Raw genomic sequence first — 14,141 nt, 5'->3', positions numbered from 1 at the left:
CGGTGAGCCTCCTCCATGCTATAAGCAGCGAGCGTTAGTACGCCGGCGTTGATGCTCCTCAAATTCGCGGTGAACCATGGTATGCTCACGGTGCTAGATGCCTGGTGACCTACGACTGTGCATCGGCGAATGGGAAATTGTACATCTAATGGTTAAATGCTGATGCTGCATTTCAGATAGCTATGCCTTAAGGAGGGCAATATGAAAGAGGACACCGGCAATGGATCTAATATGATTTCCGATGTCGTAGTCAAGAGCGAAGAACGACAAAAAAATCCCTCTTTGTTGGGAACATCGGTACGGTGTGGCTACCAGCGCTCGGACCTACAGGTGCGTCACACATTCACAGCCCCACCGACGACTATCCGCCTTCTCTGTCTCTGTCATCATTTATAGCAAAACATTTGAATCATTGACCTGGGCCTCAATCGATCTCGCATTACGCGCTGATGTCCCACTCTGATGTGATAAATATGGCGCATAAAACTGCTGACAAGGACATGCTCATCCATGGAAATCACACTGGGAAATTCACACTCGAACAGGTCTAGACGGCGTCAGTGTGATTTTCTGTCTAAATGTACTCTTATGCTGTTTAAAATTTCACTGCTGAATGACACCTACTTCTTCATTTTGTTCAAACCTTCTTTACTCTTCTGATGACTTGCTCATTATACTTTTAAATGGCGTATCTAGTCGCTGATCTGTTTTACATTCAGTGCCAATAAGAACAAGGCATCGCAAGTAAGTCGAATTGGCGGTTTTTCAACGAAGCGAAATGTCTCCCATAAACAGACTTCCACGTCTGCAGTTAGTAAAAAAGAGTTGTCCACTTCAGGACTAATCGTTCTAGGCGGTGGGATCGCATTAACTATCTTCGTTGCGATTGCAATATTTTTGACCTTGCGGCATCGCAGCGGGGGTCGAAAACCTGGGCGCGTCATTTGGGCGGACGAAGAACATCGGTTTGTCAAGGCAGGGCGGAACTTGATTCAGAAAGGCGAACACTTAAAACAGCGCAATAATGTCCATCCCTCCTGCGGCTATAAAACCACACCAACTTCCGCTGGAGCTGCCCAAACTCCGCATGTTACAGTCAAGCTGCCTATACATACCAGTCAAGCCGACGCGGCCATCGTTAGAGAAGGTCCGCAGATCCCTTCCGTTTCCGTCCAATCCACAAATGCTCTTCGTACTGCACTAGCGCGCAATTCAGATACCAATACGTCACGATGGTCCAATATATCTTTCCTAGCAGATTTTGGAAAATCAGGCCAGGCCCTCTCCGAAAGAGACGAGCAAGATAGGCCTCCTTCAATAACAAGAAGTCCAGCTCAGGATCATCAACAATGCAATTGTGATCCTATGACCTCAAATGGGGAACAAAACTTGACTGGATCAGTTTCATTTGACCATGGCATACCAAACGATACGATACGCATAGTCTCTCGAAAACATTGTTGTCTATGACATCGTCTGACGAAACACTTGTATCACGTCTGGCTGTCGCGCACCTGCCTTTTTGCGCCTCAAACTGGGCGCTTGAGACGCAAGTTGAGATTGGAGATATGGAGCCAACAAATCAGAAGGTTACTTTTTGTCGTTCACTCATTTCTGAGAGCGAGAGGACTTTGTCCGAGAAGGAGTGTCCTAGCGTCAGAGCCGGTCATACCATCTGTTATAAATGCACTACGAGGTACTATTGACGGCCAAAGTCGCTTGTCGTACAAATCGGAGAAAGTCCTCTCATTACATGGAGATCCCATGCCGACATTCACATCCGTGCACTCCTCAAAACCCCTTCACAACCTTCATTTCGCCTTCTCAGCTGGGCCTCCTTAATTACTCGTCAAGATCTGTTGGTGCTGCTCGGAGACGATAGCTTGCAGCTAGGCGCTCGCAATAGTCTTGCCTTCACACCAGAAGATGCGAAGCGAGATCTTTTGCTAGTCTTGTTGGGCAGAAGAACGGATCCAGCGTCTCGTTCGAATACAACCCTATAGATCATTCGAGTCGTTCGTCAATATTGCCAAAAAAATGGAACTTCCACTTTGGATGTTGCAGCGAGGTCGAAGAAAGGTAATCAAAATGCGTGGAGGCGGAACTGGCTTGACGGGGTGTGGGCGGTCAGTGGGAGACGACGTATTCGAGCATGCTATTGGAGAAAGATGTACACCTATTTGTTCATCGTTGTAATTGTGATTTTCCATGAGAACAAGCGATTTTAACTGACCAATAGGTTTGGCAACTGTACGAGTAATACCTTTGATCATTCGGGGGGAAGATGGTGAAAATGATACAAAGGTGTACTAGAGGCGGTATCGCAGCAATATCATCACAGCCGTTCGTAGTTGTATTTCGTAAGAATCTCATATGTAACAGTACTGTAGTTAGGCGGTGCACATCGTACTCGAGTATAGTCTGGATTCCCCGGTTATCGGCCATAGAACTTGTTTGTTGTTTCCACTGATCGCCTTTTGATCTGCTTCCGTAGTTATTTTGCTTTTGTTGGCCTCGCTTCGTTCGAAGTCTGATTTCCTTTGTTCGACGATTCGCCTATACGTTGATCTGTCCAAGAAATAACAAGCCAGTGCCAAATAGTCCCGAAAACTGGCCATGACGGTTTCCCCCCTGCCATTCATCATACTGGGTGGGATTGTCATCGCTTCAGCAGCTCAAACAGAATTCGCGCACTACGTCGCGGCCGAGCTACATTACGATCAGCCATATTTCTCCTTCTACCTCACACATTCGACTTTCTCATTCATCTTCCCGATACATCTTTTATATCTTTCTCTCACTGGATCGGTCCCTGTAATCGCGTATCTCTCATCATTACGCCATGTTCTTACTGAGCAACTCGAACTCGCTAGTCCAATACCGACCACATCAGCGGGCTACACAGCTTCTTGGTCCACGATCTTTCCCAGATGGTGTCGCAAAGTGATACTTCTTACGATTTTGGTCACTGTACCCGCAATATCATGGTTTATTGCCATGCAATATTCGACGCCAGTAGACATTACCAGCATCTATGCGACAAGTAGTTTTGCGGCTTATGGGTTCAGTTTGCTCCTACTCAAAGAGCCCTTAAACAAGGTGACAGTGTGGAGTATCATTCTAGCATTCATGGGAGTTCTAGTCATCAGCATAGACGGAATGGGTGAGGGTGGAGAGGAGGCGGAAAAGAGGGCTCTTGGAGACAGCATAATGTTGTTCGGTGAGTCCATCCGATGACTGCTAGCTCAACTCTTCTAATTCTAGATATATTTTATAGGTGCTCTTGCCCTTGGACTCTATGAAGTGATCTACAAGTTGGCACTTCCGGAAGGCCATGGAGGAGTTTCACCAACACCATCAGATGACGATTATTCCCCGCTACCCTCATCTAACGCTGCCCATGTTGCCTCTTCACCGAGCGCTTTCTACCACCGTCATCATCGCACATCATCCACGCCCGATATTCCTCTGGAATCATCTTCCCCTGTAGTGGAAGAATTGCCTCTTCGTCGACATACGTCTATTTCTCAACTCATCATACCGAAGTCGGGATCGACTCGACGAATACACGACCAAGAACCACCCGTACCCTTGCCTCCAGCACTGCATGCGAACTTTCTCACAAGCTGTATCGGTATAGCAACATTGCTTCTGCTCTGGCCCCCTATCATATGGCTGGACTGGATGGGATATGAAGTATTCAAGTGGCCTGGAGCAGGCGGCGAAGCTGTGGGGAAAACCTGGTTATGCCTGGAAGTGGTGGCATGGGGAGGCTCACTATACGTGAGTATCGATATAAGCGTACCCGGATGCCTTTACTAATCGTTTATTAGAATGCAGGTCTCATGGTCCTAATAGGTATATGGGGTCCTACAACCTCCTCAGTCGCAAATCTGCTGGCTATAGGCCTCGTTGCCATAGTCGACGCATTGTGGATAGGCTCACTTCCGGACCTGCAGACATTTGTGGGCGTGGGAATGATTTGCGCTGGCTTTGGTGTCCTGTTATGGCAAGGCGAAGGATAGATTGTACATGCTTGTCGTCTGAGATAGTCTTCTTGTGTCTAGATCGCCTGCATGCTGTATTTGTAAGGTTAAGCGTCTGTAGCATCAAACAATACCTATGTCATTACTGCAATCATGAGATTCTGTTCACATCATCTGAAAAAGCAGTTGACGAAGAGCAACAATGCTAGAGTTCCTTTGTCTTCGTGTCTCACCCCGGCCTCGGCGCTCCTAGTCAACAGATAGCCACATGCTATCGTCATTGCCTCTGTATTTCTATTCATCGGTATGGCCTAGGAGATTGTTCTTCCACCATCGTTATTAAATTTTGCAGACTGAGGTTGTCTGCAGAGGCCAAACCACATATCTAATCTCAGGCACGAGCCGGCGGTCGTGGGGTTTTTCAGCCGAACGCGTGGGCCGTCGTTCTTTATTCCGAGTCTTTTCTCATCGTAACGTGTCCCTTCTCCAATAGCTAGGAATCGATCTTTACTGCAGGCATGTCCGTCGCAGATACAGATGAGGTCGATGACCACCTTCTCCTCTTCGATTTTCCCCAGCTTACGCCCCTGCCGGACGAGGAATATCCCCGACACCTCGAACCGCGCAAGCCTGACCGAGGATACTATATTGCAATGTGTTTGGTTCTTATGGTTTGGATGATAACCCCAATGTCATGGTGAGCTTTACATCCGAGAGTTGGATATAGCCAAACTGACAAATGGCGGACTTAGCGCATATCTCTTATGGTTCATCTTGTTGTCTCCGTATCCTCACAACCTTACAGCCACTCTCTTCGCTGCCTATGCTCTCACAGAAGCTCTCTTTGCAATTTACCTGTCCTATCTAAATTCTTTCGTCCAACGACCGTCTCCCCCATCCAACGTCTCTGACGAGTTCCGCACGGCACTCATGCGGCGAGTGTTTCACTCTGGTTTGAGATACCCCACTCCTCCCAAAGGGGTCCTTGCGCACAATGACGTGGACCCTGCTGGGAGAGATGCCGTAGCCGAGAGAGCTGAAGAAGACTACCAAAAGGGGTTTATTAGTGTTGCCGAGCTGTATCACATCCGGGATAGAGAGTATGAGGAGTCGGTTGGTCTTCGAGAGAGGAAACGAACCGGAAGAATGACTCAAACCGAAAGGGCAGTGATCGACGCGTTTGTCGAGGAGGAAGAGGGTGATCGCGAGAGGATGCTGAGGGATCAAATTGAGGGGAACTTGAAACCTACGGAAGAGGAATCGGGCTATGAGGGCATTATTCAAAACGGAGAAATCGTCAAGCTACACAAGTGGGATCGTCGAGCGATTGAATTCCGCGAGAGAATGAGGACTTGGTTCAATCATGCACCTTGGGAATCGATTAAAAAATTGAACGTCCAAGTCTGGCTTGCTTGGTCTTGTTACGGATTACCACTGGAAGATGTAAGGGCGAACAAGGAACAATCGGCTTTCATTGACTTGGCAACCAAATTGCTTGAGGCAAGGACTGGCGTGGACTTTGAGGAAGGGTTTACATCCAAGGTAGAGGTTATGAGATTGACCTTGGATCCGGTGAATGTAAGCGCCATCAATGAAGATAAAAGGCACATTTTGATTGTATATCTAGGCTAAAAGTAGACCGCTCATTTTATACGCCCTTTCCAACCTCATGAACCTTTGGCTTCGGGAGGTAGTATACCCTTATCAGGGAATGGGGCTCGTAAGTTTGTCCTTTTCAGGATGTGGATCGTTTGACTAAATAGTGCATAGTATCGTGAAGGAGATATTGAGTAAGTAATATGTATCTGCAAAATCTCGTAACTCATTCCTTGCAGCTACCTGATTCGCATACCCAAGGATTGGACCCCGGACAAGGGCCGCAAAATTCCTAATGCCATGCCCGTAGTTTACCTTCATGGGTTAGGTTTTGGGCTGGTGTGTCATGATTCTCTGTTTGGTTGCGTCAGCTGACGTCCCGGTCAGCTTCAATCCCACCTTCTCATCAAACACCTCATTCAATCGCTTCCTACTCATCCTCTCCTTATACCTCTATCACCCCATACATCTCAAGCACTCTTTCATCACCGACACCTCCGACCATGGACTAGGCCGGAATTGGTCACTGCTATGAAAAATATATGTCGTCAGTGGGGATTCTGGAATGGAGGCGATGACGAAAGTAAAGCACAAGGTGGGGAAGGAGACGATAGAGAAAAGGTCATCGGCGGTGTGTCCATGTTGAGTCATTCGAATGGGAGTGTCGGGCATGCCTGGAGTGAGTACCTGATATTTAGTCATTGATTTTTGCCGTTAACCTAGGAACCAGTATTAAAAGATTGTCCAAGTTTAATAAGGAGAAGTACATTCGTTGACCCGGTAGTATTTTGTCTTTGGGAAGGCGATGTGTGTCATTCCTTCTGCTATAGAAAGCCGTCAACTGTGAGTTACTCCCTCTGTCCATTTTGCAAAGAAAGCTTAATGATTATGTGGCAGGCTTTGGAACTCTTGTTGTATTATTTTATCGCTGCCGAAGTAGGAATTGCCAATTACATTCAACGTGTGAGTTGTATGGTTTTCAATCATGGGTACGATTAACGTGTTGACTCCATGTCAGAACTTTGACTGGACGGAAAACACCCTCTTCATCGAGGAGATTCCCGACGCCGCTGATCCAAAGAAGACCGCATTCTTCCTCGGTGGACGAGATATCATTATTGACGCTGCCGTGAGTACAATTTCAATGTGACCGTTATAGTTCTAATCAACTTGATCAACTTCAATAGAGGGTTAGAAAGTATCTTGAGCGCCGTGAGTGTCTTTCGTACGCTTATTATCATTTCTTTGGCTCATAAATGCATCTGACTGAACAGACGGTGTAACATCTGGTCTTCACTGGGACGCTACAGCAGGCCATGGTGATGGTCTTGCTGGTGTGGCAAGAGACCGAGTAGTCATGTTTGTTGGTACTGGTACAACCAATTGGAAAAACTGGCTAGGTACTGGGAGACGACGGCATTCACTTGGTATGAATGACCTTAGAGAGAGGGGTGGCATTAGAAGAGATGAATAAAATTAGACAGGCGCATAGAGAAGTGTATCCCCTTTTTAGAGGTGTGTCGAATTCAGTTTTAGCAGATAGATATGATATGATGAACGTTTATGACTCTTTGTATAATGGGATGAACATTCTTGGCCTTGTACAAATGATCGCGATAAGTATTATTCTTCATACGCAATTCCTAATGAGCAAAGGTGTTGAACAATTTGTCGCCCTACGAATTTCAAAATAAGCTAACATATCAACTGAAAAAAAGAGAGCGGAGCCAATAACTTACGGCATCGCCGAGTCCGGGAGAGATGTAGCCTTTGTCGGTAAGCTCGTCATCGACGGCGGCGATATAGATCTATCCCCAAGTTAACCTTTTGTTTCTGCTTACCGGGTGCAACACTGACCTCTACATTGGGAAATTCATCTTGCACATTCTTTACTCCCAACTTTGAGCCAAGGACTGAAACGACCTTGATCTGAGATTGCTCAAGCCCCCATTCGGTGAGCATGTTCAAGGCAGCGATAGCAGTCCCTCCAGTGGCAATCAAGGCTGTGCCGCATACGAGTAAGTCTTGGTATACCATAAATTTGCGATAGTAATAGAAACATACGATCAAGGAGGAATACGAGGTCGGCGGTGACCTGAGAGGGAAGCTTTGAATAGTATCTGATCGTAGATTGGTCCAGCAGTTCATCAGCATAAAGCCTGGATGGGGGATCAAAGCGTGATCGACTGCCTACTCGATAGCTTGCAATGACACTTTATCTCGGAAGAGGCCAAGATGGAGTACAGTGGCTTCAGGGAAGCTTTCAAGCGCAGCTGCAGCGCATAGGATGAGGATTTGGTATAGCTTTTTGCCTGACTAGAATGAGACTCACCATCGGTTAATCCAATACCGGCTCGCAAAATGGGAGAGAGGCCAATGCGCAAAGGGATGGTCTGGCCTGTGAAGGGAGCGATAGGGGATCGAAGCTGCAGGATATCAGTTTCCATTCCAATCCACATGTTCCTTGTCATAACATACATCGGGCACATCTCGTAGGGGGAGATCACGAGCGGCTTCGTAAATGAGCATTGAGCTATCACACCATCGTCAGTCTACCTGAATTACGCGGTCCATCACACGGGCGTACCCAATAGTTCTGATCCCCTCACGAAAGTCTTTGGGAGGAAGGTCATGAAGCCTTAGCTGGGTAAGCTTTGAGAGGACCAGAGGATGGTTGGAGATATTGATCTTGGACATGGTGGCTCTGCGTGGGTGAGGTGGTGGAGGGTGTTGCTGACAACGATCTGAGATTCGAGTGATCTTATAATTGGGGGAGGAAATAATGCGGTTATAGAAATAATGTACTATATAGGAGGTGGCGAATGTAATCGTATGAATGGAGGATGTTATCTGGGCGTGTCTGGGATGCGTGCGATGTTATCGGAGCACGTTCGTTGTAGCGGATGTGGTGGTCGAGTCGAGGGCGAAAGGAGCCGGGTGGTGGTGGAGAGTGGCAGGGGGTGGATGAAGGGGATACAGGGGGGGAGTTTGTTGGAGTAGGGGGAGCACACGCGGGGCAGCCTGAGAGATGAGCTACTCCTCAGCAGGAGATGATCCCCCTCGTTATCGGACAACCCTCTTCGGCTCTCGGCTCAAGCCATCCTCCCATCACCTATCGCTCATCTCCGTATTACATAATGGCTGTAGCGGCACCAAATAAGAGCAAAACTCAGCCGCGTCCTCCACTTTGCGAAGACAGTTTGACTCCCAGTCTTCCGTCTGATGTCCCAGGTTCTCCCTGGCATTTCTCCATACATCTGACACCGCAATGCTTGCAAGGTCAGAATCCACTCACAGTACGTTAGATTTTGGATCAGAAACGACACATTCTCCTCTCCCATCCGCCGAACAAGAATCTAGATGGTATAGAAGGGATCCCGGCAACTCAAAGCAGCGCTGGACCTCGCATCCTTATGCAATACACTCTGTAATACACGTACGTTGGTTCATCTCAAATATGGCCAAGTGAGACGCTCATTCTATATGCAGCAAGGCGATTCACTTACCAATGACCTGGATCGGTACGACGATGCCAAGTTTTGGCCGTTCGTAGGAGCTCTAAAGCCATGGAAAAGGCCTGACGGCTTAGACCAGTGGAAATGGGACGATTTTGAGGACACCGTGGCGTTCTGTGGGCTCAACAAGGCAAGACAAATTGGACATTCACCTGTTCCATTCCTCATTGACTGTCTATTAGTTAATGATAGGCAAATGCGCGGACAATCAACCCTGGAGAGTAATGTTGGACATGAGTTTTGAAGATGTAATCATATTTTGATGACTCATGGCGCAACCTAGCTAACCATTGACAGGATACTCTCTACACACTCGCTTGGACCTATCACCCCTTCACCTGCCATCCTCTTATTGCCGTTGCAGGTGCGAATGCCTTGATCTACATCATCGACATAATCACAAAGCGATGTATCAGGACTCTGAAAGGCCATGGAGATGTGAGTTTCGCCAACGCAGCTCCTAGCTTTTGGTCTGATGTGAGATGATATTATCAGGAAATCCTTTGTCTCGCTTTCGCTCCTCTGAACCCACATATTCTGGCCTCGACATCGAGTGATCGATCGATAAGGATATGGAATATTCTGGGATCGGATGCGCCATCGCCGCCTCCTGGTGATCTTCCTTCTGAAAATTATCCAATGGCAGATGCCGATGAAGGTAATGTCATTGTCGCTGTATTAGCAGGTGAAGGAAAAGGAGGACATCGTGCCTACGTCGTCTCATGTGTGAATACAATCTCTGCATCCATAGACGACAAGTTCTAATGCTTTCACAGGCTTTTCACCCCACAAAAAGGGCCATCGCTACCTGCGGCATGGATTATACAGCCAAAATCTGGCCTCTGCCACCTTTTCCTGACCCGTCACCAGTTCCAATCCCGACCCCTCTTGGCTATCGACCGATAATTATGTACTTTCCTCTCTTTTCCACAAGTCGTCTTCATTATGGTTTCCTGGACTGGATCGAATGGTGAGTTGTGGATCCGGTCAAATTTGACTGTTACTAAGCATTTTATCAAGGATTACGGATGACATTCTTATCATACGTGGTGATAAGGTGATGGTGACATGGCAATGGCTGAGCTATTCCCGTTACTTCAGAGAAGACGAGTACGCACCTCTTAGCATGGAGCCGGCTTCTTACAGTGATTATACTGATTCTGGTATGTTTGCCTTTTTTGTTTTTGTTTTTTTCAACACCTACTTTACACTCACATTCCCTATAGGGTCATTTATGGTCGTTAGCCGGGTTAACACATTGACCGATATGTGGTTCCGTCATCCGCATCTCCATCGTGGTTTCCATCCTACCTCGGCAGATTTGGCTCGCTTTCCGAACAGTAATAATATAGTCACTGACCCACTCCTCGCTTGCCCGCATCAGATGGACCCCAGGGAGATGAGAAAACACTGGTATCCCGAGGTTCGTTTGTATAACTTCTTGATGGCAAGAGACGGAAGACCCCCTCGGCCGATAACAGAGTTACGTCCCTACAAGCCCGAGATCTATAACATATCTGTAGACTTTGAGAAAGAAAACACCGAAGGATCAAAAATGCGCAAGAAATCTTCGACCCAACAGGTGGTCAAGCGCAAATACATCACTTTTCCTGACGAGGGAAGCGAGACGAGGTCAGCGGCCGGCTCGGCTCATAATTCTTTGCTGGTTCCTTGGAGGCTGAGACCTACCACTTCTCCCTGGCCAACAAAGCGGGAGCCTTGGCTGAGATCCCAATACCGCACAGGGATCTGCAATGTGGCAATAAGTCCCAGGGGAGCCAGATGGATTGTGGGTGTGGGGGAGGGTATGTCCATATTTATATGGAGGATGAAAGATTAGGATACTTTAGGTGCTATTTCACAGTACGTTTTCTTGTCCATCAAGCTGTCGATTATATTAATACATGGACTACATAAAGTTGTCATTCGTCAAGGATTGAGATTTTTTTTTTAAAAATCAAAGAGTATGTTATCGTTTCGTCAACTCATTTCTCATTCGCATTATGGGACTCCATTACGCCATCAGCCATTTCTTCTTCACGCCCATTGCATCTTCGACATCTTTTCCATGCGTCATGCTCTGTGCCGTCCCTTCCCCGGTAATGCCAGCTATCACAAGGATCGGCGTTCCAGGCTGGCTGTTTGCGGAGCTCACACTGGGACTCGGGCTCGTAGGGCCCTTGACAAAAGGAGTTGGCGGTCGATGTTTATTAGGGGATGTTTGGGGAGGAAGAACGTCATCTATTGCAGAGAGCGAGAAGCTCACAGACTTGCGTTTGTGTCCAAATCGCTTCGTGAGGCTACCAATTGATGACCGTCTAGAGCGCGAGTAGGTTTCCGGTGCATCTGGAGTTAAGATAATGCTGGGAACCACAAAAGGCATACCAACTCCAGGTACACTCAAATGGGAGCTTGAGGCGCTAGCTGGTGTGATAGGCGAAAGGGGGCTAGCTGGCGGAGAAATCAAAAGATCGCCAGGTGGGGTGATATTGAGCTGAGGCGTCCGAGAGATGGAAGGGATTAGGAGTAGGGTGAGAACAAGGAACAAGGTGTCGATAGAGACTGACCAAGGGTCCATGGTGATGTATGTCAGCTTCGAGATAGTGCTTGCTATGGGGATCGCTCGCTGAAGCTAAATAATGTGTTTCGTGCAGCTCGAGAAATATCTTGATACGACAGATACGTATAAGTTGCTGTCAGGGATGTTATACAAGAAAATACTTGTTATTTCGCCAAATATCTCTTTTCACTATAATTCACGAGGTTACAGGCCATTGAGTAGCCTAAAAGGGAAGCAAAAAGGCAGTGAAAGGATTAACAATAATGACGCGCGAAGGGTATTACGGAGGGGCCCCTGCAAAGGATCGATGTGCGCAACAAGTCAGAGAATTGGGTTTACGATGGGCTACAGCTTCAGTGGTTGTAGCTATAGATGAAAAGGGATCACTAGAGTGTGCAATCTTAATCTAACCCATATCACATACATTTTAAACAAACGACAGATCTGTAATTTTGGTTGTTGAGGATCATTCCTTTTTCCTTGTCCTTCACACTTGTCAGAGCCCGAGTACTTGTACCCGTAAAAAGTCAAATGTTGTTGGGTGCGTAACTGGGCTTGTATAGCTGCTAAAAATCACGACAGGTACATACAGTTAAATGGCAGGCGCTTAACAAAGGTGATGGAAATGAGTCAAGACAGAAGATGGGGACGAGCGCAATGGAGCAGGTAGTAGTACCCATGTCGATGGCCTCCATTAATGATTTATTATGAAATTCATGGATACAGCAGCGATTACTAATATTATAATTGATGTATTATGATTCTCCGGGGACTTCCAAATGTTTATGCTACAATATATCGATGGGCGACCGCTGTGCTTTGTGGTGTTGTCCGACGTTGTTCCCTCGCTTTCCTCTTTTCAAGCGAGAATCGGATCTCCTTTTCCATTCATGTTGATAGTCCAACCGCGAAGAATGTTCCTTCCTATCTCCTCCATGAAATGAGCAGTTTTTTCGTCTCCGTGGATATAGTAAGCTAATCGCCGCGAGGTGTGGGAAATCTGACTGGGAAGGTAGTTATAGACATAAACAAGCACCAGTAAGGCAATGATGGCAAAAGTTGCGCCTGTGTACAACGTTAGCGAACGCACCAAATAAGCATCAGCGGCAATGAGAACCCGAATTGATTCAAGAGGGGCGCAAACTAAAAAAGGAGAAAAATACCTGAGGGTAATATTTGGGGCATAGGGTGCCGAAAATTGTTGTTCGTTTGGCTGACAAGCGAAGCGAGCAACTTACCAATTACCATTTGTTCGCCAGGCCCCATGACAGAAAGAGCAAAGGTGCAGTCAAATTTGATTCTGCAATACAGTGAGAATCAGCGATCAATACACAAATAACAACTTTTTTGAGGCAGAGCAAAAATGAACTCACTTCCATTCCCAAAGCTTCCGCTTAATGCCTGGAGGGGGCCTTGGGGGATAGAGAGGGCGTTTTGAAATGGCTCGGTGACCTTGCATGTGTGTGATCATGGGGATTATAAACAGACTAGGGATGAAAGAGTAAGATATCTGGGTGTAGGGGTATGAAGATGGTTGTGGGGATTGGGGTTTGACGTAGACGATTGGTGACGGTCATATATAATTTCGCCTAATGATCGATGCGAACAGGATCGACAAACGAAAGTGGAGGTTCAGTGCCTACGTCGGTGATTTTTTCAACCGTGCCTTTAGGCGTCGCATCCCCACAGTGCTTAATAAATTGATGAGTAAAAGGAACAACGTCACCATCATCAGGTCCGGTCCAGGCCGCTGTTCCATCCATCGTATTATGCTATTTCCGAGTTCTGTTTAACCGCAACAGCCGCTATTAGTTGGATTCCGGATCTCGGCTTTCTCACGCCTCTGTCGGCCGCTGCCTGCTTCCATCGTCAAGTGCACTCACGCATCAACACCTTTCGCCCCGCTCGCTCTCGTCCTCAAACATCATCATTCGTGTTCTCTGTCCATTATCAGATTCTCCTTGCTCACTGCCCACCGCCTACCACCAATGCCTCGGCGATCTAGCCAGTCTGACTCACCAAAGACGGTAGCTACGCATGCTGATGAATGTCTTCGTCGTCTTCGTTGCTTTCAAGCCCTGCTGATTGCAGAATGAACGGCAAATCAGCCGAATGACCGTTAAAATTAGGGAACCTGTTGTGCCGTTGCGCTCGCGCCCTCCATACTTGTTCGTCTGATGTATGCAAGATATTACACACACACAGTAACACGTGAACAACATCATCCACCGTAGACCATGGACAACGCTGGCAGCAAAGAGGGCACAAGTACCTAAATGGGTACTACTAAATCATCTTCTGGCCCGCAAATGATCCGCAAATAGACCGCGTACTTGTGTTATTTGTTGTTGAATCTGGGCGCAAAATTCCAAAAATCCTCTGTTGTCCACAAGTAGCAGCACTCCAGCATGTGCTGAATCATGACTTGACAATTGAGGATCTTCCTGAAAGGCTCGACCAGTAAAGATTGAAGGCTGAGGATCG

General features: G+C 47.2%; 6 protein-coding genes across 6 annotated transcripts; 3 read left to right on the top strand and 3 right to left on the bottom strand.

Moving 5' to 3' along the window:
- Window positions 1-2,616: 2,616 nt before the first annotated feature.
- On the top strand, window positions 2,617-4,025 carry CNBE2040 (hypothetical protein; the record flags this gene model as incomplete). Its single annotated transcript, XM_770397.1, has 3 exons — window positions 2,617-3,220; window positions 3,278-3,783; window positions 3,834-4,025. 3 exons carry the CDS (start codon window positions 2,617-2,619, stop codon window positions 4,023-4,025), a joined length of 1,302 nt encoding a protein of 433 aa, XP_775490.1.
- A 479-nt stretch (window positions 4,026-4,504) lies between these two features.
- CNBE2030 (hypothetical protein) lies at window positions 4,505-7,056 on the top strand (the record flags this gene model as incomplete). The annotated part of the gene is made up of 11 exons (XM_770396.1): window positions 4,505-4,683; window positions 4,739-5,564; window positions 5,614-5,706; window positions 5,757-5,776; window positions 5,822-5,921; window positions 5,970-6,261; window positions 6,313-6,425; window positions 6,480-6,545; window positions 6,601-6,711; window positions 6,770-6,794; window positions 6,857-7,056. 11 exons carry the CDS (start codon window positions 4,505-4,507, stop codon window positions 7,054-7,056), a joined length of 2,025 nt encoding a protein of 674 aa, XP_775489.1.
- Window positions 7,057-7,225: 169 nt separating this feature from the next.
- Window positions 7,226-8,279, bottom strand: CNBE2020 (hypothetical protein; the record flags this gene model as incomplete). Its single annotated transcript, XM_770395.1, has 8 exons — window positions 7,226-7,258; window positions 7,322-7,390; window positions 7,440-7,585; window positions 7,647-7,702; window positions 7,777-7,855; window positions 7,915-8,008; window positions 8,061-8,115; window positions 8,170-8,279. 8 exons carry the CDS (start codon window positions 8,277-8,279, stop codon window positions 7,226-7,228), a joined length of 642 nt encoding a protein of 213 aa, XP_775488.1.
- Window positions 8,280-8,850: 571 nt separating this feature from the next.
- CNBE2010 (hypothetical protein) lies at window positions 8,851-10,937 on the top strand (the record flags this gene model as incomplete). The annotated part of the gene is made up of 8 exons (XM_770394.1): window positions 8,851-9,018; window positions 9,072-9,227; window positions 9,280-9,345; window positions 9,395-9,535; window positions 9,593-9,823; window positions 9,874-10,067; window positions 10,118-10,260; window positions 10,324-10,937. 8 exons carry the CDS (start codon window positions 8,851-8,853, stop codon window positions 10,935-10,937), a joined length of 1,713 nt encoding a protein of 570 aa, XP_775487.1.
- A 174-nt stretch (window positions 10,938-11,111) lies between these two features.
- On the bottom strand, window positions 11,112-11,675 carry CNBE2000 (hypothetical protein; the record flags this gene model as incomplete). The annotated part of the gene is made up of 2 exons (XM_770393.1): window positions 11,112-11,276; window positions 11,364-11,675. The coding sequence occupies 2 exons, from the start codon at window positions 11,673-11,675 to the stop codon at window positions 11,112-11,114; spliced, it is 477 nt and encodes a 158-aa protein (XP_775486.1).
- An 841-nt stretch (window positions 11,676-12,516) lies between these two features.
- CNBE1990 (hypothetical protein) lies at window positions 12,517-13,128 on the bottom strand (the record flags this gene model as incomplete). Its single annotated transcript, XM_770392.1, has 3 exons — window positions 12,517-12,722; window positions 12,896-12,957; window positions 13,031-13,128. The coding sequence occupies 3 exons, from the start codon at window positions 13,126-13,128 to the stop codon at window positions 12,517-12,519; spliced, it is 366 nt and encodes a 121-aa protein (XP_775485.1).
- Window positions 13,129-14,141: the final 1,013 nt, after the last annotated feature.

Source organism: Cryptococcus neoformans, chromosome 5 (genome assembly GCF_000149385.1).
Source record: "Cryptococcus neoformans var. neoformans B-3501A chromosome 5, whole genome shotgun sequence".
In the NCBI taxonomy this organism is placed as follows: Eukaryota; Fungi; Basidiomycota; class Tremellomycetes; order Tremellales; family Cryptococcaceae; genus Cryptococcus; species Cryptococcus deneoformans.
This window is presented reverse-complemented; position numbering and strand designations above follow the sequence as displayed.